The sequence below is a fragment of the Lissotriton helveticus genome, chromosome 6, assembly GCF_964261635.1.
Source record: "Lissotriton helveticus chromosome 6, aLisHel1.1, whole genome shotgun sequence".
NCBI lineage: Eukaryota > Metazoa > Chordata > Amphibia > Caudata > Salamandridae > Lissotriton > Lissotriton helveticus.
Window position 1 is genome coordinate 1,653,289,640 of NC_136067.1, and position 22,261 is coordinate 1,653,311,900.

Here is a 22,261-nt window from a genome sequence, read left to right on the forward strand (position 1 = left end):
GTAGATGCTGGAGAAAGTGCTCAAGTGTGTCGTAGTGTGCTCTGTCATAACTGGCTAACAGGGCTTGTGTTCTCCATATGTTAGCTGCTTGAGCAGCTACCCTTTTTCCTGAAGCCTCCAAAATTTTAGACTCTTTGTCTGGAGGTGGAGCCTCGCCAGTAGTTTGAGAATTAGCACGTTTGCGTGCATTGGATACTACCAAAGAGGAGTCCATGGGCAGCTGTCCCTTAATGTATGTAAGGTCCACTGGTGCTGGCCTATATTTCTTTTCAATCCTGGGGTTAATGACTCTTGCCCTGGTTGGTTCCTTAAATATGTCCCATGCGAGTTTAAGCACCCCCTTTAGCATTGGCAATGTCTTCACTGATCTTTCAGAAGTGTTGAAAGTGTCAAAGAGGAAGACTTCCTCAATGGGGTCTGCATGCATTTCCACGTGGTGGTTGTATGCTGCTCTTCCGATTAATGCATTGAAAGCAGCTGTGTCCTCAGTAGGCAAAGTTTTTACAGGGTATGCAGTATTATCTTGCATGGGCTGCGAGTCTACAGGATCAGACCATGGTTGATTTTGGTCCTGGTCATCGTCCACTGGATAATTATACAGTTCATTATCCTCATATTTCACATCCTCATCTGTGCGTGTGGGAGAATATGTATAAGTTTCTTGCACATGTGTCCTGATGGGCTCAAAGAGAGTTGGAGATGTAGAAGAGTCTCTTTTCTTTTTTTAGTGGTATTTTGTAGGTTTCAGCATAAGTGTCTGGTCTGATTTTCCTTTTTAATAGGGTAAGTTTGCCAGTATCTGGCTCCACATACAGTTTGGACTGCTCTTCTGTGGAGGGCTCTTGCTCTTTATGTGCTTGAGCTCTTTTCCCCGATATCGCCTTTCTTGGTTGTGTCGGTTTGATTTCCGTTGTTGGTTCGACCGATTTTTGGCGTATGTGCGTCGGAAGTCCGAATTTTATCGGTCCAAGTGACTTTTGTGCTTCAACAGTATTTTTAGGCTGTATGACTTTCTTCAGTTCCATGATTGTTATCGACCCGACTGTTCTTGTTTGTTCGATAACCACTTTTTGGCCTTGTGTCGTCTTCGGAGCTTGGTGCTTCGGAGCGATATTTTGCCTCGGCTCGACCGACCCCTTGGCCTCGATCCTTGCCTTCGGCTCGAGTGTTTTTGTTTGCACCGTCTTTAGCTTGTCGACTTTTTGTTTCGGCTCGACAACCATCTTCTGCTGGAGTCCTTTGTTTGTGTTGCCTGGCGTCGACATCGATCTAGTCGGTTCGACGGCTTTTAGCTTAGGCATGTCCCTGGGCGTACTGGCTCTTGGCTCGACAGCCCTGATATGCGACCCAGCCAGGTCGACGGCCATTTTTTGTTTGGTCGGCGCCAATGGATCCGCACCTTTCGGTCCGAAGAGTGGAAATTCTATTCGTTTCGGTTTCTGTTTTGCTTCTTTAACTTTCGGTTTCGATATTACCAGGGAATGGTAATGTTGCACCGATGGCCCTTGCCTTATGTTCTTAGCCGGGCTAATTTGCGGGGCTATAGAATCGATGTTTTGATCTTGGCTAAGGCCTTCCGGCGATGCCTCGACCTGAGCCCTTGGAAGCGTATCAGTAAATGTACTGGGCTCCGTACTCCCGGTTGGCCCCGTGTCCTCGCCGGAGTCGTCCTCGACGGCTCCGATGCCTGGATAGTCGTCCCCTACCTCGACGATGTAGTCTTCTTCGTCGACGTAGTAGTTGGAGTCATGGTCGGACCCCTGCTCCGACTGCTGGTCTGAGTCCTCAGCTTCGACGACCTCTTCATCATCTTCAAAGATGTTCTCCGGGTCAGGCGCTGGCTTTTGCATCGTCTGCCTCGCTGCTCTTCGAACCCGAAGTGTTTTCTTTGAACGGAACTGCGCACAAGCTAAGCAGTCGGCTTCATTGTGTTCAGGAGATAAACACTTGTTACACACAGGGTGTTTATCTATGTGTGGGAATTTCGAGTTACAATTGGGGCATCTTTTGAATGGACTTCGTTCCATCGACGAGTGGCCCTTGGTGTTGAAAAGGCCACGCGGCCCGATTCGACGATCTGAGTATAAAACAACAGAAATAAAGTAGTCGTTACCGATCGAATAACAATACAGACGACCCCGAAGGCTTTTTGGCCTGTTAGAAAAAGTTTTTTATCGATTCCAAACTCCGAGTTGGAAATCACATCCGAACCCAATGGCGGAAAAAAACAATCTAAGGATGGAGAGGAAGCCCATGGGCACTGTAGTCCAGGGGAGGAGCCACCTATCTTGTGATACTTCGAAGACTCTTCCAGGACAACAATGTGCAATCATCCGGACCCAACACTAGGCGGCGATCTATGCACAGATATGAATTCAGCAGCCCACATGCCTCGAACATAGTGTTTCAAGTACTGCTTGGCCTAAATTAGCTTGTTGACGTGCAAACACATCTACATAATAGTGTTTGGTAAATGTGTGTGGTGTAGACCATGTAGCTACCTTACATATGTCAGCTAGAGGAATGTTACCTTAAAATGCCAAAGAACCCTCTATTTTGCGGGTGGAATGTGCTTCAGGGGGTATGGATAAAGTTAGCTTCAGAGTAGCATGTTTGAATGCATTGAACAATCCATCTTGCAATACTAGATTTGGAGATAGGATTGCCTTTGTAAGGTGTAACAAATGCAACAAATAGCTGTTTTGTTTTGCGAAAGTCTTTTGTTCCATCTATGTAGTACAATAAAGCTCTTAACGTCAAGCGTGTGAAGAGCGCATTCTGCTACAGAATCAGGTTGAGGCAAAAAGACTGGTAACTTAATAGATTGGTTTATATGAAAAGCAGAAACCACTTTGGCAAGGAATTGAGGGTTGGTGCTTAGAACTACCCTGTCTTTGTGTATCTGAAAGAATGGTTCTTCTAAGGTTAATGCCTATATCTCACAACTCTCCTCAGTGATGTGATCGCAATGAGGAAAGCAACTTTCCATGAGAGACATTGCAAGGGGCACTTGTGAAACGGCTACAAATGTGGGCCCATGAGCCTTGAGGACAATGCTGAGCTTCCAAACTATGGCAGGAGGAATTTTGGTGGAATTACTCTCTTCAACCCCTCCATGAAACCTTTGATTACTGGAACTCTGAAGAGTGACAGATGTTGCCTGTTCTGCAAATACGCAGCTACTGCTGCAAACAAATAGATGTACAAGCTAGTCCAGTTTGCTGTAAGTGTAACAGGTAACAGATAATGTTTTGTATAGAAGCATCAAAGGGTTTATATTTTTTGTTACTGCAGTATACAATAAATCATTTCCACTATGCTGCAAAACAAGCTCTGGTGGTATGACTTCAGGAGCCAGATCGCCAAGTCCAGTTATTTGGGATTTCGATGTCTGCTTTCTCCATGGTTCTGTGTGAGTAGACTGGAGGTGAGGTGCAGCTTTAGATGTGGAACTAGTGTCCGCTCCAACAGGGTGGTATACCAAAGCTGACAGGCCCACATGGGAGCAACTAGAATTAGTGGGAGGGATGTTTGCCCGAGCTTCTGAACTAGACACGGAATGAGCGAGAGAAGAGGAAAAGCGTAGGCAAATATCCCTGACCAGTTCATCCACAGGGGTGTGGGAACCTGGAGCCGAAGCTTGGGCATTTTGAGTTTTCTGCTTTGGCAAACAAGTCTATAAGTGGGAATCCCCATTGTTGAAAGTAGGGAAAGTGAACTTGGGGATGAAGTTCCCACTAGTGAATTTGCGGTCTCCTTCTGCTGAGAAGGTCCGCAATATGATTGTTTACTCTTGGGAGGTGCTCTGCCAGAAGATAAAACTTGTGATGGATCGCCCAGTTCCAAATGGCTTGAGTGAGTCTTGACAGTTGGAGAGAGCGTGTTCCACCCTGAATTTGCACATAATACATTGCAGCCATGTTGTCTGTTCAGACTAGGCCAGTTTTGTCTATGAGCTGAGTTTTAAAAGCGTTGAGTGCTAGAAAAACTGCTAGAAGCTCTAGATAGCTGACGTGGAGGCTTTTGTGTTTGTTGCTCCATAGGACATGTATTGTGTAATCTTGAAAATGAGCACCCGAACCTGTGAGAGATGAGTCTGCTCTGAGCATGATCTGTGGAATTGGGGTGATGAAAGGCTGTCCTTTTGATAAGTGTTGTAGGTTCCACCACTGTAGAGAGCAATAGGTACAGCCGTCTACCAACACTAGATCAGTTAATTGACCCTACAACCAATTCCACTGATGTGCCAAGCACTCTTGTAGGGGGACACATGAAGTCTTGCATGAGGTAAAATTGCGATGCAAGATGCCATCATTCTGGCTGGTAAGGCTTGGTTGGACTAAAACTGTAGTATGATAGCCTGAACATTGTGAATTCTGGCTACATTGGGAAAGGCTAGAGCTTTGACTGTCTAGAGTAGCTCCTAGGCAAGACTGCATCTGTGATGGATGCAGGTGAGATTTTTGTGCATGGACCATGAAGCCTAGTTGATAAAGTAGGTCTATTGTGATCTGTGTGTGTTGTAGATAGTTTGGTAAGTGCTCGCTTTGATGAGCCAGTCGTCTAGATAGGGGAATACGTGAATATGCAGTCTCCTGAGATGAGCCGCGACTACTGCCAGACATTGGTAAATACTCTGGGTGCAGTAGTCACTCCGAAGGGAAGTACTTTGAATTGGTATTGCTTGCCTGCTATCACAAATCTGAGGTATGTGTGATGAGCTGGATGAATTAGAACATGAAAGGAAAATGCTACTTACCAGTATGCATCTGTTCTTTACATGTAGGGCTGCTGACATTCATATCTTAACATAGACCGCCGCCTAGTGTTGGGTCCGGATGATTGCACCTTGTTGTCTTGGAAGAGTCTTTTAAATATCACAAGATAGGTGACTCCTCCCTTGGACTACAGTGCGCATGGGCATCCACTCCATCCTTAGATTGTTTTTCGCCATTGTGGCAAAGATGGAGTATAGAAAAGTAGAAGATGGCCATGCAAAGAAAATCCTGCAGCTGCGACAGGTCCCGGGGAGGAGAGTGGGCGATATGGATGTCAGCAGGCCTACATGCCAAGAACAGATGCATACTGGTAAGTAGCATTTTCCGTTCGAGGCATGTGGGCTGCTGAATTCATATCTTAGCATAGACTGTATAGCAGTATCTCCTCTAGCGGTGGACGCCTGCCCCAGCTGCAGCAGTTTGAAAAAGAGTTTTGAGGACAGCTTGGCCTACAGCAGCTTGCTGCTTTGATTGCACATCTACACAATAGTGTTTAGTGAAAGTGTGTATGGTAGACCATGTAGCTGCTCTACAGATATCTTCTAGTGGAATGTTTCCTAGGAAAGCCATGGATGCCCCCATGTTGCGCGTAGAGTGTGCTCTTGGGGGAACTGTTAGAGTGCGTTTAGCTTTGGGGTAGCATATTTGAATGCATTTAACTATTCATCTGGCTATTCCTGATTTTGAGATGGGTTACCCTTATGTTGTGGTGAAAAAGCGACGAACAGTTGCCTTGTTTTCCTGAATGGTTTAGTTCTGTCAACATAATATAATTGAGCTCTTCTTACATCTAGTGTATGTAAGGCTTTCTCAGCTACTGACTGTGGGTTTTGGAAGAAAACAGGCAATTCTATGGACTGATTGATATGGAAAGTGGATATGACCTTTGGCATGAACTTGGGGTTAGTACGTAGTACTACTTTATTGGCATGTATTTGCATGAAAGGTTCCTGAATTGTTAGAGCCTGTAACTCACTTACTTGTCTGAGTAAAGTGATGGCAATTAAAAATGCCACCTTCCATGTTAGAAATTGCAATTCACATGAGTGGAGTGGTTCAAAAGGAGGTCCCATAAGTCTGGTAAGTACTATATTCAAGTTCCAGACTGGTGAAGGTGGATGTTTAGGAGGGATTATACTTTTAAGCCCTTCCATGAAAGCTTTGATTGGTGGAACTCTTAACAGAGACAGGTGTTGTCTGTTCTGGAGGTATGCTGCTATAGCTGCAAGATGTAGTCTTATAGAAGAGTATGTTAAATTGCATCTTTGTAGATGCAACAGGTAACAAATAATGTTTTGTATGGAAGCGTCTAATGGATTGATTTAGTTATTATTGCAATAAATTACAAATCTTTTCCATTTGGCTGCATAGCATGCTCTAGTAGTTGGTTGTCTTGCCTCTTTGATCATGTTCATACAATCAGGAGGCAAGTTGAGATATCCAAATTCTAAGACTTCAGGAGCCAGATCGCTAGGTTCAGTTGATTGGGATCTGGGTGCCTGATTTCTCCATGCTTCTGAGTTAGAAGATGTGGTGATAGACGCAGCCTTTGATGTGGAACCACGGAGAGTTCTAGGAATGTCGTGTACCATGGTTGTCTCGCCCATGTTGGAGCAACCAGGATCATTGTCAGTGACTGCTGACGTAGTTTGCGTGCCACTAGCGGAATCAGTGGGGCTGGTGGAAAAGCGTACGCAAATCTGCCTGACCAGTTCATCCATATCGCATTGCCCTGTGACAACGGATTTGGCAACCTGGCGGCAAAGTACTGGCATTTTGAGTTTTCGTTTGTGGCAAACAGATCTATCTCTGGATGCCCCCATTTTGGAAAGAATGGTTGGAGAGCTTGAGGGTGGTTCTCCCATTCGTGTATCTGTTGACTGTGTCTGCTTAGCAGATCCGCTATTTGATGGTCTTTCCCTGGCAGGTGTTCTGCTAGGAGAAAAATGTTCTTTGGAATTGCCCACCTCCATATGCTCTGCGCTAGGTGAGAAAGCTGTAGAGAGCGAGTACCTCTCTGTTTCTGGATGTAATACATGGCTGTCATGTTGTCCGTCCGGATCAACACAGCTTTGTTGTATACGTATTTTTGGAATGCTTTCAGTGCCAGAAATACTGCTAGCAACCCTAGGTGGTTGATATGCAGTGTATTTTGCTTGACTGTCCAGAGTCCCTGGACTGTGTATTGATGTAGGTGGGCTCCCCAACCTGTCAGTGATGCGTCCGCTGTTAGTACTACTTGTGGAACCGGCTCTTGGAACAGTCGCCCCTTGGAAAGGTTTTGTGGGTTCCACCACTGCAGAGAGTTGTAAGCGTGACTGTCTACCAACACTAGGTCTTTTAGTTGTGCTTGAGCTTGGTTCCACTGCCGTGCTAGGCATTCTTGTAATGGACGCATTTAAAGTCTGGCATGAGGGACAATGAATATGGAGGAGGCCATCATGCCTATGAGTTGCATGAACACTCGAGTTGTGGCAGAAACTTCTGAATTAGAGTCTGCATGTTGGCTTTCCTGACTGGATTTGGATATGCTTTTGCTACTGATGTATCCATGGTAGCTCCCAGATATTGTTGTATGTTGGAGGGTTGTAGATGAGATTTTGGGTAATTTATGGAAAAACCCAGGCTGTGCAGCAGCTGGAGTGTTTGAGACATATGGCTTGCACATTGGGCGTACGATTTGGCTTTTATGAGCCAATCGTCGAGGTATGGAAACACGTGGATGTGTTGCCTCCTGAGGTGTGCTGCCACTACGGCTAGACATTTTGTGAACACTCTTGGGGCTGTAGTTACTCCAAAATCGAGAACTTTGAACTGATAGTGTTGACCTTCTATTGTGAACCGGAGATATTTCCTGTGAGCTGGATGTATAGGTATGTGGATGTATGCATCTTTGAGGTCTAATGTGGTGAGGAAGTCGCTGTGCTGAAGTAACGGGAGTACCTGTTGTAGAGTAATCATATGGAAGTGCTCTGACAGTATGTGTTGGTTCAGAGGTCTGAGGTCTAATATGGGTCTGAGCGACCCGTCCTTTTTGGGAATTAGGAAGTATAGAGAGTATACTCCTGTTCCTTGGTGTTGAAAAGGGACTGGTTCTATGGTGCCTTTTGTAGCATGGATTGGACCTCTTGTTGTAACAGTGTTATGTGTTCTTTGGACATAGGACGGTGTTTGGGTGGTATGTTGGGTGGAGTAGAAGTGAATTCCAGGCAATAACCATACTGGATAATTTGTCTCACCCACTTGTCTGTGGTAATTGCGTCCCAGACAGGTTGATTCTGCCTCAGACTGGTGTTAGATGGTCTGGAGGGAGTGTTATGAAGTCACTGTTTAGTGACAGTGGAGGCTCTGGTGTTATTGCCTCCAAGTCCCCTGCCCTTGTTATTGTTTCCCCTATAACCACCTCTGTTGGAGCCTTTATTAAAGGTACTATGGGTGTTACAGTTGTATGTAGAGGAAGTCTGTGATGTGTTCCCTCTTGCTGCGCCTCTATAGGGGGAGCGACGAAAGGAACCTCTATTTTGCTGAAACTGAAGTGCACCCATAGATTAAGCTGTTTCTGTATCTTTTTTCATTTTGTCTAAGATTGAGTCAACTGCTGGGCCAAACAGGAAATCTGGGTTAACTGGTTGGTTGAGGATTGCACCTCGTTTTTAAAACCAGAGATGTGTAACCACGCATGCCTGCGTAGTAGTACCCTAGTATTAATGGATCTTGCTGCTGTATCAGCTGCATCTAGCGCACATTTAATAGAGGCATTAGTTATGAATTTGCCTTCCTGAATGAGGTCGTTAGCTTCAGCTTTGAAAGGTTCTGGTAAATGTTGCAGCAAACCTTCAAGTTCATCGTAATGCGCTCTATCATAGCGTGCTAATAAAGCCTGTGTGTTTGCAATCCTCCATGAATTTGCAGCTTGTGAGGCCACCCTCTTGCCTGAGGCCTCTAAGATCTTAGACTCCTTGTCAGGAGGGGGAGCATCTCCTGTTGTCTGTGAGTTGGCTCTCTTTCGGGCGTTTGCCACTACAAGAGAGTCTAAAGGTAGTTGGGATTTGATATAGGCAGGGTCTGAAGGGGCCGCCTTATATTTCTTCTCTACTCTGGGATTGAGTACACGCGCTCTGGCTGGATCTTTGAATATGTCAGGCGCATGTTTAAGTTCCCCTTTTAACATAGGAAGTGTCCGGACATGTTTCTCTGAGGTAGGAAAGGTGTCAAATAAAAAGTCCTCTTCTATGGGGTCAGTGTGCATGTCCACATTGTGATATTTTGCTGCCCTATCTATTAACTGATTGAAAAGAATGGTGTCGTCAGTAGGCGACGGTTTTGTGGGGTATGTGGAGGTGTCTGGGATGAGTTGTGGATCATATGGATCGTTTTGGTCATCCCATGGGTTGTCTTGTGCATCAGGATCTTATGCATCAGGATCTTGTGCATCATGATCTTGTGGCTCATGAAAATTGCCATGAGGATCTACTCCATGTTCTCTTCCTCATTATACTGTGAATGTGTGGGAGAGTAAGGCACAAAAGGCATATTAGGATAGAAAGGAGGAGGAGTAAAAGATCTTGAGGGAGATGTCCCAAAGTCTTTTTTCTTTGGAGGAACAGGGGAAGGAATATCCATGTCCAATGGTCTCTTTTTTCGATGATAAACTGTAAGCTTTCCTGTTGCAGGGTCTATATACAGTTTAGACTGTTGCTCACTCACAGGATCAGGATGGAAGAGTTCTTCCTCGACTGTCTGTGGCCTTGGCGCCGATGTTTTTGGCTTAGTGACTAGTCCGTGACTTTTTGGCTCGAGAGCCTTAGGTCGTGGAGCTTTTTCTGGTTCGACTGTTGTTTTTGGGTCAGAGACTTTTTTCGGTTTGACAACTTTTTCCTTGTCGACGTTCTTTGGTATTTTAACAGTCTTTTGGTTCGGTGATCTTCTTTGGATCGACGACCTGTTTCAGATCGACCGAAGTCTTAGGTTCGATACGTTTGTCTTGTTTCTTGTGCTAGACGACCTTTCTCGGCTCGATGTTTTTGCTCGAGTCGACTGCCTTTTTTGTGTCGACTGGCTTTTTCTTCGGGTCGAGTATCTTCTTTGGATCAACGACCTTCTGTGGCTCAGAGCTCTTTTTCGGCTCTACAGGCTTCGGCTCGATAACTTTCTTGGGTTGGCCGACCTTCTTTTGTTTGAGAACCTTCTTCGGTTCGATGATTTTTGGGTCTACAACCGTCTTCGGGTCGACGACCTTCGTTTAGCAACCTTTTTCGGGTCGACAACCTTTTTAGGGAGAGTGTTACTCGGGCCGGGTGTATCAGAAGGCTTAGTCTTTGGCTTTGGAGCCGAGCCGGAAGGCGGGGCTTCTGAAGTAACTTGTCGATCTCGGCTAAGGCCTTTAGGCGATGCGTCAACCGGAGCCTTTTCTTTTGGGGTAAGCGGGGTCGGGGGCTGAGTACTCACTTTTGCCCCGGCGTGATCTGGTCATGGGAGTCCGACTGGTCCTCAACGGTGACGATTTCTAGATCCGAGTCCGCCGCTTCAGGGAGGTCGTGTTCGTCCTCGAAGATGTTCTCCGGTTCCGGTGCCTGTGGCTGCATCTTTTGCCTAGCGGCCTGTCTATTCCGGATGGTTTTCCTTGAACGGAATTGGGCACACGCTGAGCAAGTTTGCTCGTTGTGATCTTGTGACAAACACCTGTTGCATACTGTATGTTTGTCAGTATGCTGGAATTTTGCGTGGCATTGTGGGCACCTTTTGAACGGACTTCTTTCCATCTACAGAAGTCCCACGTGGCGTTGAATAGGCCCAACGGCCCGCGTTGACGACCGGATCGAGATGGAAAGTTAAATCGAGTCAAGGAGTACCGAACAAGAACAATACCTTCGAGGTAGAAGGCCTTATGGCCTTATAAAGTAAGTTAGTTTCGATTCCGAAGTTGGAGTATAGGAATAACATCCGAACCCAATGGCGGAAAAAAACAATCTGAGGATGGAGAAGATGCCCATGTGCACTATAGTCCATCGACAGCAGGCCCACGTGGCGTCGAAAGGCCTAACGGCCCGCGTCGACAACCGGATCAAGATGGAAAGTTTGGTCGAGTCAAGAAGTACCGAGCGAGAACAATACCGTCGAAGTCGAAGGCCTTTTAATAAAGTTTAGTTTTGGTTCCGAAGTTGGAGTAGAGGAATAACATCCAAACCCAATGGCAGAAAAAAACAATCTGAGGATGGAGAAGATGCCCATGCGCACTGTAGTCCAGGTGAGGAGTCACCTATCTCGTGATACTTCGAAGACTCTTCCAGGACAACAAAGTGCAATTATCCGGACCCAACACTAGGCGGCGATCTATGCACAGATATGAATTCAGCAGCCCACATGCCTCGAACAGTTGCTTTTGGAAAAAAAAATCACAAGTGAATTTTGATGAGAAAAGCCTTAGAAAGGCAGAGTTCAGTGCTCCTGGGTCCTTGTCAGCAGGTGCCGGAAAAAAAAGAATTGAGGTAACTGCCACTAACCAAGCATGATGGGATACTGGAGGTCCCTTGGGTCTTAAATGCACTGCATCTATTTCTAGCTCTTAAAATGTCAGTCTATGAGGGTACACTGTCCAATGCTTCTTCATTTCTCAACTCTACTAAAAAAGGGCTTGTGAAAGACATTTGTATTGTTTTACAAAGACATTATGCATTTATATGCATCGACAGTTCTCCTGGCACCTTTACCATCTGCAAAATGAAGAAATTGGCCATTGTAGCCTTCGCCTCTATGCTGCATAATAAGAAAGGCGAACATCTACACTTACAAAAATATATAGGATAAAGTGCTCTGGGGTTCCCACACATGGGCGGAACTACTCAGTGCTTATGACTATACATGGGAATCCCGTATGAGAGAAAACGGAGAGTAGTCTGTACGTGTTTTTGACACATGAGATGGGTACTGACTTTGATGAGCCAACTGTCCAAAAAGGGAAGACATTTGGTGAACACCCAGGGTGCAGTAGTGACTCCAAATGAAAGAACTTTGAACTGATAATGCTATCCTACTAAAACAAATCTGAGGTATTTGAGATGAGCTGACGGATTGCTATATGGAAGTAATTGTCCTTTAAGCCTAGTGCCGACAAAGTCGCCTTGCTGAAGCAGTGGGATCACGTCTCGAAGAGTGTCCATAAGGAAGTGTTTTGACAGTATGTAATGATTTAAGGGCCAATATCTAAAATAGGCCACAGTGAGCAGTCTTTTTTGGGAATTAGAAAGTACTGGAAGTGCACTCCTGTATCTTGATGTTGAAAGGGACAGGCTCTAGGACTCTGAGTAAAAGAGCCTCTACTTGCTGTTTGAGCAGATCTTGATGTTCTATGTAGAGATTGTGTCTGCAAGGTGGAATGTTTGGGTGTCTAGTTATGAGCTCCAGACAATAGCCAGGTTGGATAATGTCCGACACCCATTGATCTGAGGTTATGGTTTTCCAGGCAAGAAAGAAATGATCTACTTGTCATCCGACAGGTGTTAAGTGGTCTGAGAATAAACAGAGTCCCTGCCTGAAGGTAGAGGGGCAGAGTGTGTTGAGGCACTCCTACCTCTACCTTGTGAAGCAGGGGTTTGTAGCGACCCCATTGATTTAGGTGCTTCAGTGTCATTTTTTCTACTGCTAGGTCCACCTGGAGAACAAATAGATGCTCTTTATCAAAAGTCAGATTTATTAGTGTTTGGTGCACCCCTGGCTTGAAGACAGATATATGTAGCCCAGCAGGATCTATGCAACAATAAACTTGTGTCGACTCCCCTGGATGCTGTTTCCATTGAGTGTAGGACACATTTTATGAAATTTTTAGAAATTAAATTTCCCTCATTTACAATCTCATGTCCCTTATTTTAGATGCCTCAGCAAGTTTTAGAGGAGTTCCTCCATTTCATCCCAATGGACCTGTCGTATTTTGCTTGAGTGTTAGCAATTCACCAATGATTGGAGGATTGTGCTGCCACCCGCTTCCCTAGTTGATCCTGGGCATAATTATACAGTAGCGCACTGGGTCTTTGAAAATGTGGTCAGCATGCCTAAGCATACCTTTAATCATAGGCAGGTATTGACATGAACTATGCATATTGGACAAAGTTAAAAAAGGATATCATCCTCAGGGCTTTGGTGCTGCTGCCCTAGAGATGAGGACTTGAAAAGATTAATCATCATCGGGGTGATGGTCTGGTTGGGTAGAGATCTGGGTCAGTACCACCCAGGGATCAACATCATAATTATCCCAAGGATCTGTGGGCTGTGGGTATGAATAATCTCCTCGCCCAATCATCGGTTGGAGATTGTGGAGACTCTTCTGGCTCACCCAGTAAATGGTGTGTGAAGGTGGTAGTGGCGAAGAGGGTAAAGGAGGTGATTGAAGTGGTGAAAAATGAGGAAGAGGAGGATGCACAGGGCTGGTTTCAACAACCTTTTTTTAGCAGGCATAGGTACATCTATGGCCTGCGCTATGGAAAGCTGGCTCTTAGATGACATGGAAGCAGAGTGCACAGGCATAGCTAAAATACGTCCAGTAAGAGGTTGTATATGTAGCTTTTTCTGCTTACGATAGAGTAGCTCCTGCATGATTTGGAGGATTGGTTCTGGAGGCACCTTGGATGTGGAAGCCCAAAGTTTCAGTATCAAAGAAGTTTTCATTTTCAGATCAAAGTTAGTCGGAGCCGAATGGGGTGGAAGTAGGGTGCTTGATGCCAAAGAGGCAGGTGGTCGGCTTGGTGCAGAGTCTGATCGGCTCGGTGCAGGAGCCAGCTGTTTTAGCTTGGCTTTCGGTGCCGAGCCAGAGGAAGGCGTCCATAGCAGATGGTCGGTGCCTACAATGGCTTACTGGAAGTAGTAACGTGGATAGCCGAAGAGTCAGTCAAAACCAAATATTTTTGGGGATTTGGAGCAGGGGTACTCACTGTATGTAGGCCTGAAGTAAGATTGTGTATCTGGAGACCAGGGTCTAGGTCGGACGCAGTGCCCGACCCAGAGCCATGGATGGGAAACGCCTCTTCCTCAGCTGCAGAGAACTCATGAAGCTCTTTCTGTTCAAGTTCGACATCTTGACCAAAGATATTGGTGTCTCTTCGATCTCTCTGTGCTGCATCGCTCTGCAATGCGCCCAACGGTCCCGTAATCTCTATTTTGATTGAAAGGATTGAAACGCTTCAGAGTCTGCTTCCTGATGGTCCAAAGACAGACATAAGTTGCAAACCTGATGGAGGTCAGTTCTGGGGTACTTCGCGTGGCAGCAGGGGCAGAAGCGAAAAGGAGTTTGTTCCATTAGCAGCCCATTCTCAGTCTAAGCTGGTTGAAACAGAGGAGGCCCGAAAGCGGCGATGGGAGCACGTTGAATCGACAGGAGAAAGTTCTTTTTCCAGATGCAATGATGGAAACAATACCAACGAATATGGAAATGAACAGCGAATCGAAAGGAACCGGAGACTGTCTCCAACTGGAGCACCACGAAACACGTACGAACCAGATGGCAGAAAGAAAACAATCTAACAACGAAGACAATGCCCATATGCATTATCACCAAGAGGAGGAGTCACTGTCTCGTGACTCAAAAGACTTCTTTTAAGAAAAACAACTTGCACACATCCAGACCCAACACTAGATGGCGGAAGTATGCAGAGCATGTATATGTACAGCCATACATGCTTTGAACATGAGGATTTCACTCATGGAGAAATTGCCTGTGATGCAGATCTTCAACATAAAGATGCCCTGTTTAGCTAGTGGTGGTGTATGCGAAAGTGGTGCAGCTAATGGGGTCTTTGGAAATGACGGCGACTCCGCCTCAGGCTTGTGCCAACAGTGGTGTCTGGTAATCTTACAGCCAGCGGGTATTGCTGTACTGATGTCTGTTGCAAAGGTTGAGTTTAGCAAAGTTTCCGTGAGGAAGAGTAGATCCGGAGCATGATGGTGTAGTCGGTCCCATAGCTCTGTGACATGTTTGGTGAGCGAGAAGCTTGAGGATCATGCATGCAAGTGTGTCATGTTGCGTGGGTGGTGATTGGCCTTGTGAGCCTGAGCGAGTGGCTGTATTATGTGAGTATGAGCGAGGGGTATGCCACCTCTTGGTGCAGGAGAGTGCCTGAGAACTTGCACGAGAAGCGTGTGAATGCTCAGTCCATTTTGTGGAATGCCATAGGGCAGAACTGCTCCAAGCAGCTGCCATAGTTGTGCATACTGTTCTACAAGGACGTGATCTGGAATATTCATGATCATAATGACTTACGAGACATAGCATAAAAAATGCAATAGAAAAAAAGCACTTTTGCAACATAAGACGACATGCCCTGATGTAGTGGTGACAAAGGAAATCTAACCGAAGACAATAAGGAGTATGGATGCCATAGCCTGGGAAAGAGGATGGGAACACCTAGAGCTTATGACTGAAGTAGGTGTGGGGGTTTGGGGGTTCCCTACTCTAAGCATCTGTAGGATGGGAGCTAGGGAGATGCAAGACACACATAGGAGATGTTCAGCCAGGATGTAGCACAAGAAAAGGCTTAGGGAGTCCGGATAAGAGGGCCCACGGTAGGGAAACATTGTGAAATTACGCAGACAGTGGGGGTAACCTGGGCCCAATGGCATATTTGAAAAAACCAAGGACAAGTACACAGTTGGGTAAGTCCAGGCATCAAGGAGAATAAAATAAGAATGACTATGCCAAATGGGATCAAGAGCATTATTTTAGAGAACAGACGCCCAGCGATGATAAAGGCTCAAGCAAGGTTATGGGGTTCAGTAGGAGTCCTGGAAATTATAGGAGACGTGGATTGTCCATCAATGTCACCATTTACTTTGGGAAAAAATCCCTAAGGATGGCTACAATAGAAACTTACAATTGTGCAGTGAAAACACACACACATAAATACCATACATATTTCTTTAAACAAATCTTATTCCAAGAAGTAATGAATACCAAAAACAGCTGCTGTGTAAATAGGATATTTTATGTACATGTCAAGCGCTAGAGACAGTATTTTTGTCCCATTAGACTGTAACTTAGTGAATAGGTATGGTGCACAAAAAAGTGACATTTACTTACTGTAGATTCCAAACTGGCCATCATCTCTCAGGCACTCAAATTCTATATGTTAAAGGAAAACGAATACAATTTAATTCCTGTATTTAAGACACATATCACAAAACAGACTTTCAAGATTTAGATACATTGTTCTAGAATCAGAATCACCATTGTTTGCAATGTTCCTCCTTATGTGAAGGGTCAGGAGGGAAAATTGAATTGGTCAAGAAAAGCACATCCAACATATTCATGGACGTCATCTAAGGCTAGTTAGGGGTCGCAGGCTTGAACCAGTTCCTCATGGAAAGACTCCAGCCTGGCAGTTTAGGCTGTTTAGGCTGGACTGTTCCCATACGGTGTGGTGCAGGGTCAAGACTGATTTGCATATGGCTGGCTTTAAACTTGAATGGCATGGGGAGCAAAAAAAAGAAATGGATTTAGGCCCAGATATCTGTTCTGGGGTAAATGTTAGACATTGTTCAACATTCAGTCCATCAATTGTTCTTTCTGCTTACGATGAAACATGACACATCTGGGTGTGTGAGGGCCGCCACTGCTCCTGATCCCTCGATCTGGTTGCTCAGTTGACCAGACCACTTTTCCGTTACATTTTCTTTGAAAGGAACGCATACTCTTTGGATTTACGTAGCCTGGTTGGCGGCTGGTATGCTGGACCTTTATGCACTCCGTCCTCCCTTTTGGTATAGTAATACTCTCACGCAAATAGGCAAATGCAAGTCCAACAGCCTGGTGCCCATTTAACACCCCTCTCCCACCCACCCACCCACCCACATGCAGTCCTACAAACATTTCCTGTCCGCTTAGACAAGGCGGAATATATATGGGTTTTTTTGCCAATATAGTGAAAAACTGCTCAGAAAAGAACCTCATAAATCCCAGGGCAAGCAGTTATTCCACAACTGAGGGGGAAACTCGTAATAACTGAATTTTGCAGCGGACATACCAGCCAAAAAACTAAATTCCAGGCCTCTTGTATCTCTGCTACAAACTCCGGCCAACCCCTCTGGCCAACCCCTAATGATGCCCTAGGTGTTATTCTCTTTAAGAAGACTAATTTCAAAATAAACATCAGGAACCACCAAGCAACCTTCCTCTGGTAACTACCAGTTGAAGTGAACAATTTATCAACAAGAAAAATGTGTGGTGGATTAGAAAATTCGCTTTTGAACCTTTCTCCTCTTGAACCTATCTCCTCTAACAGCAACAGAAAAGATTACAGCAAATTAGCTACGGAAAAAGGTTATTCTGAGAATTGACTACCAGAAAATGCAGAGCGAAAACAAAATATATGGAAATTATTCAAAAGAAATGCTAACAAACAAAACTGAGTATGACAATTTTATCATGTTCGTAACTATTTAAAAAAGCTAATACATACAATCACAAGAAATTACTGCGAATGTTAAGCTGAACTGTCCCTTCAATAAAAATTGGAAAATGTTTGACCAGAAATAAGTGTCGCACTAGTGAAAACATGCCCAAAATATTCCCCTTTTAATAGATAATTTGAGATGGGCTAGTCGTCGACAACTTGAACTATCAGTCTTTTTCTATGCTGAAACTTCTGGAGCCTCCGAAGAGGAGCAGCCTCCGAAGAGGAGCTAATCTTCTGCATAAAGATTCTGATGGCACGTTCAAAACAACTCAAAAGCTTTCATCTAAAGTCACAGAGCACAACTTAAAATAACTCATTCCTATATTGTATACAGGGCTACAAGGAGAAAACAAAGATTGTAAAAGGCATGATGTGTCTGATCTGGTGTTACCAATACAATGCCACCAGAAAGTCTAGACAACAGTTATAAATGGATCATAGGTGAGAAACAATTACAGTTGATCTAGCATTGCCCGGATGAAAAACCTTAAGACGCCAAAACAATTCTGAGTGCAGTAACTGACTGAACTGAACAAGGGCACACCCAACTGTGGTTTCAATGAACCAACAGAAGTTTACTAACATTATTATGTCACCATGTTTTAAATTACAGGGGACTGGAAAAGAAAGCCTGAGTGACAAAAGGCACGCTGGTGTGAAAGCTCTCCACTTCTCCTTTGCCTACTCATCTTTACTTAACTGCTGGAAAGCCATTTCTCCTGATGGCAATTGTCGATAAATACATTAATTGTGCTCTGTGGTAAACATGATGGAGAACTCGATGAAAGTGGAAGAGCCTCAGAAAAGGATGTTAATAGTTGTTAAACCGAGACTTCCAACCAAAAAAGGTTGGATGGAGCCTTGGAATTAGTGGTAACCAGTCCAGGTCAGATCCATGGGTCTCACGCAAACTTTGCAGTAAATATTGATTGGTAGGCTACTTAGAAGTAACAGTTAATGAAAGCTATCCCCTGGTCATATGTCAATCTACTTGAAGTGCAGCGTTTTGCCACAAAGTACAAGTTACTGAAGAAAATAATGTTGGGAGTTAAATAGAAGGTTCCAAATGTAGAGTACAACTAAATGTAGGGCATGACTACAAAAACTGGAATAAGTGGCACGAATCTTAACTTTTCCATTCAGCATTGAAAGATGAAAGGATGTCTGCAAAATAGAGGAGGTTGCCTTCAGAATCCTCCCAGTAGTCCAGGCTCCACACCTAATTTATTTATTCACGGGTTTTGTATAGCGCCTGAATCACCCCCGAAGGGGTATCTCTGTGCTTTGGACGGAGCTGCTATGTGGGCTGACACAAAATTTTGAAACAAGGTGGTCTTAAGTAGTTTCCTGAAGAGTGAATGGTCAGGGCAGTGTCACAGGTGTATAGGAAGCTGGTTCCAATACAAGGGCAGACGCTGAGCCCTATGACCTCATGTAGGGCACCCTGAGGAGTACAGAATTAGATTCAGGGGGGCCCACAAAACCAAGTCAGTCTAAGGTTGACTTCATAGACTACTCAGTAAAAACACTAGGTGGTTGTTTAACTGGAACTGAAGTGCATGATTATGGTGGACTTTATAATCTGTTTATGAAGGAACACATTTTAAGTAATTGCACTAATGACAGGTAGCATCAGTATCTGGTAGACAATGGTCCAATTTCTCCCCAAGAATTGGGAAAGAAGCCAGACCACTGGGTCAAGACTAGGGTGACCAAGACTACCACTGGTGGGTGACCAAAAGAAAGTGGTTACAAAACCTCCCCTGGGTAAAGACTCTGACCATCATAAAGATAAAGAGTCCCATGTAGCCCCCCCATAAACCTGTCCAGGAGGGTGGGCCCAAAGACACCTCACAACCTTAAACTGGATACCAAGGTAAGATTTGGGATCCCAATAGAGCACGATGTCACAACTGTCAAAAGACAGGACACCACACCAAGGAATCTACCTGTCCTAAGAAACAACCCCTAGTGTAGCTCCAAGAGTTGCCAGTGTAGCATATGAGTGTAGTCCCTCAGATGAGGAAATCCACATAGCCTTCAACTAGAAAGTGGGACCAAAAGGTGTGTTGGAGATTCCAGAGGGGAGTAGACACTTCCACCAGCTACTGGTGAAGGGAATCCCAGCCACTGCCATAAGGGATACCTATGCCAGTTACACTGTGTAGCATGACAGGTTGGTACTCTCAAACGAGCATGTCCTAGGGGAGACAAAAAAGGTAAGGGCTATTGCAGGGGAGGTCACTGTTAGGCCTGTGGCTGTAAAGCCCCAATAAATAGCTGGGTCCCTCGGTTGGAGAAAGGTGGTAGTCAATAAGGACCTCCCCCTTGACTGTCTCCTTGGGAACGACCACCCAGAGGTTGGTCCAAGGCCAAAATGAGATAGTGTCTAGTTCTAAACCTCAGCCAAGGAATCTGGGGGGCTGACCCTGCAGCTAGTGTGGGTAAACCCTAAAAGAAAAAAAAGATCAAGTGTAGGAAAGGTGGACAGTTGTTAGCCACAGTTCCAGTGGGCGAAGAAAGTTATACCCCAGTAGGGGAGAATTCCAAAGGTGGCACTGGTGAAGTCCCACTTAACCCACAAAAAGACGGACTAGTCAGGCAACTGTCCAGTCTGAGTTGCTGGCTCCCCAGCTGACAGAAGAGAGAGTGGGAGAAGGGTATTCCCTACAGGATGTAGTGACCCACCCTTATAAGAAGTGAGTAAGTTAGCCCCTTCACCTACCACTGAAGAGCTAAAGGTGTGGTTCTGGGCACTGACAGCTATCAGTGGCCCATGCTGGGTGTTAGCCTTCATGGCTGCGCTATCCTTGGGTTGTATGTCGGAACAACGATTTCCTTTACAACACCTACCTGAACACTGCGGTCTCTACTACGACCGCATCCTAACCACGACTAGCTTTACCACGCATTCCTTTACTACGATTTTTCGTGGTAAAGGCATGCATGGTAAACAGCAATCTGTGGCTGAGTTTACCATCCCCCTCATTCTCCTACTCCGAATGCCCCACCCCCTAAAAACTAATCAGTACCCCTCCCACTACCTAACTACACTTTAAAATTACCCTGACCCCCCAACCCCTAAAAACTACCCCGAACCCCCCCTAAAAACGACCCTGAGCCCATACTCCCTGAAAACGAACCTGAACCCCTCACCCCCTAAAATCTAACTCGAACCCAGACACCCCTAAAAACTAACTCAAACTCTCCCACCCCCTAAAAACTAACATGAACCCCACAAACCCCTCCCAGACCCAACACACTAACACGACCTCCCACCCCCGAACCCCTCTTACCTGTTCCTGTCCGACGCTCCTCTGAACTCCACCCTGCCCGAACACTAGATCGACTTAGCCTTAACCATGCATGTGCGTGGGTAAGGCTAAGTCGGTTTTTTGGGCAATTTTTTGTTTGGGCTTACATACCTCCGGAAATCGTTGTTCAGGAATAGTTGTTGAGGATGTTTCCCCTATTCTTGGCATGGTGGTTTAGCCCCATGCCAAATAGTAAGTTAGGCCCCCTGACCCTGCTGGTCATGCTGGGGTTACTCGAGCTGTGAGTAACCTCTATGGGTAAGCTGGGTGTTGACCCAGCTAAGTTAGAATTTGCAGAGGTAGACACATCTGAACCTTAACCAAAAAGATGGGGTAAAAACACCACAGAACTAGGAAAGGAACATTGGGAATTAGGTCCTGAAACTGTTCAGGTAGGCCAGCTCCCAAAAATGACTGATCTGGAAGAAAGGATGTAAGGCAGAGTACGCCCTGCAACTTTCAAACCACTTCCTCGCCTGAAATACTAGGAAGACTCTCCCATGTTTGGCTGAGTCTCCTGGTCCTTTGGCAAAGCGGGTGGCGGGTTTAGGGGAGGAAGTGTCATATGTAGGTAAGTGGGTTTCTGTTGCAGTAACCACCCCCACTTTTTGCCAGATTTCTGATGCACTTTGCTTGTGTTCTTTCCCTAAACTCTACCATTGTTTCCACAATTGCCACACATCAGGCCCAAATATAAGTCCCTTGTAAAAGGTACCGGTGATACCAAGGGCCTTGTGACCAGAGAGGGTAGCTTACCATGTAGTGTGCCACCCTAAAGGATCCCACACCTAACACATACACACTCCCATTGCAGACTATATGTTGTGGCTAAAATAAAAGAGTTGACATGTCACACCTTCCTGTGTGCCATGCCTACACACCATTGCCTGTGCCATAGGTAAGCCGTCCCTCTGGCAGGCCTTACAGCCCCAAGGCAGGGTGCACTACACCACAGGTTCAGGCATAGCTGCATGAGCAACATTCCCCGACAGTCTCCTAGTCCATTCTTGGGACACTAGGCGCAGTGAAGCCATTCTGAGTACATAGGCTGGGAGTATGGCAACACGAACATCACAGCTCAATGAAGGCTTTACTGAAGACTGAGAAGTTTTGTATCAAACATCTCAGCATAATAAACCCACACTGATGCCAGTGATGAAATTATTATAAAATGCACTCAGAGGGCATCTTAGACATGTCCCCTGAGAAACGACCAACTTCTAGTATATTGGCTGCGTAGTCCCTGTAAGCTAGCCACCACCAGATAGGTTACTAACCTCATGGGGTGAGACCCTTTGGGCTTTCGAAGATCAGAAAAAGCCTGCGCTGGATGGAGGTGCTTCAAACTCCCCCTTGCAGGAACAACACTTGGCGGTAAGCCTCAAAGGCTCTCACCTTGTGTTATGCTGATTTGGGTAGCTCAAACTACTGGAGATGCCTGCTCCCCTGTCTTAATCCCACTTGTTGGTGGTAGGACCGGCTGGAAAATTAGTAAGCAGAGTAGGGGTGTCCACCTCAACCTGGAACACCACTAGGGCCACCAGGAGCGGGGGTGAACCCCCATCTTAGAAATTCTCCATCTTGAATTGGAGAATTAGGCCCAATAGGTAAAGTGTTGTGCCCCTCTGCCCAAGGGGAGGGGGCACCCAAAGGGTGTATCCACCATAGGGGACAGTAGCCATTGGCTATTGCCCTCGACCTCAGTAACAAACTTAAATTCAGTATTTAA

At 45.5% G+C, this 22,261-nt stretch overlaps 1 protein-coding gene across 3 annotated transcripts in view; it reads right to left on the reverse strand.

Moving 5' to 3' along the window:
• GPCPD1 (glycerophosphocholine phosphodiesterase 1) overlaps window positions 1-22,261 on the reverse strand; it is a 733,645-nt gene that overhangs the window by 527,671 nt on the left and 183,713 nt on the right. For all 3 annotated transcript variants that reach the window (XM_078649507.1, XM_078649508.1, XM_078649506.1), the window contains one exon: window positions 15,844-15,885. In XM_078649507.1, coding sequence (XP_078505633.1) covers window positions 15,844-15,885 — 42 coding nt within the window. The remainder of the gene's footprint in view (window positions 1-15,843; window positions 15,886-22,261) is intronic.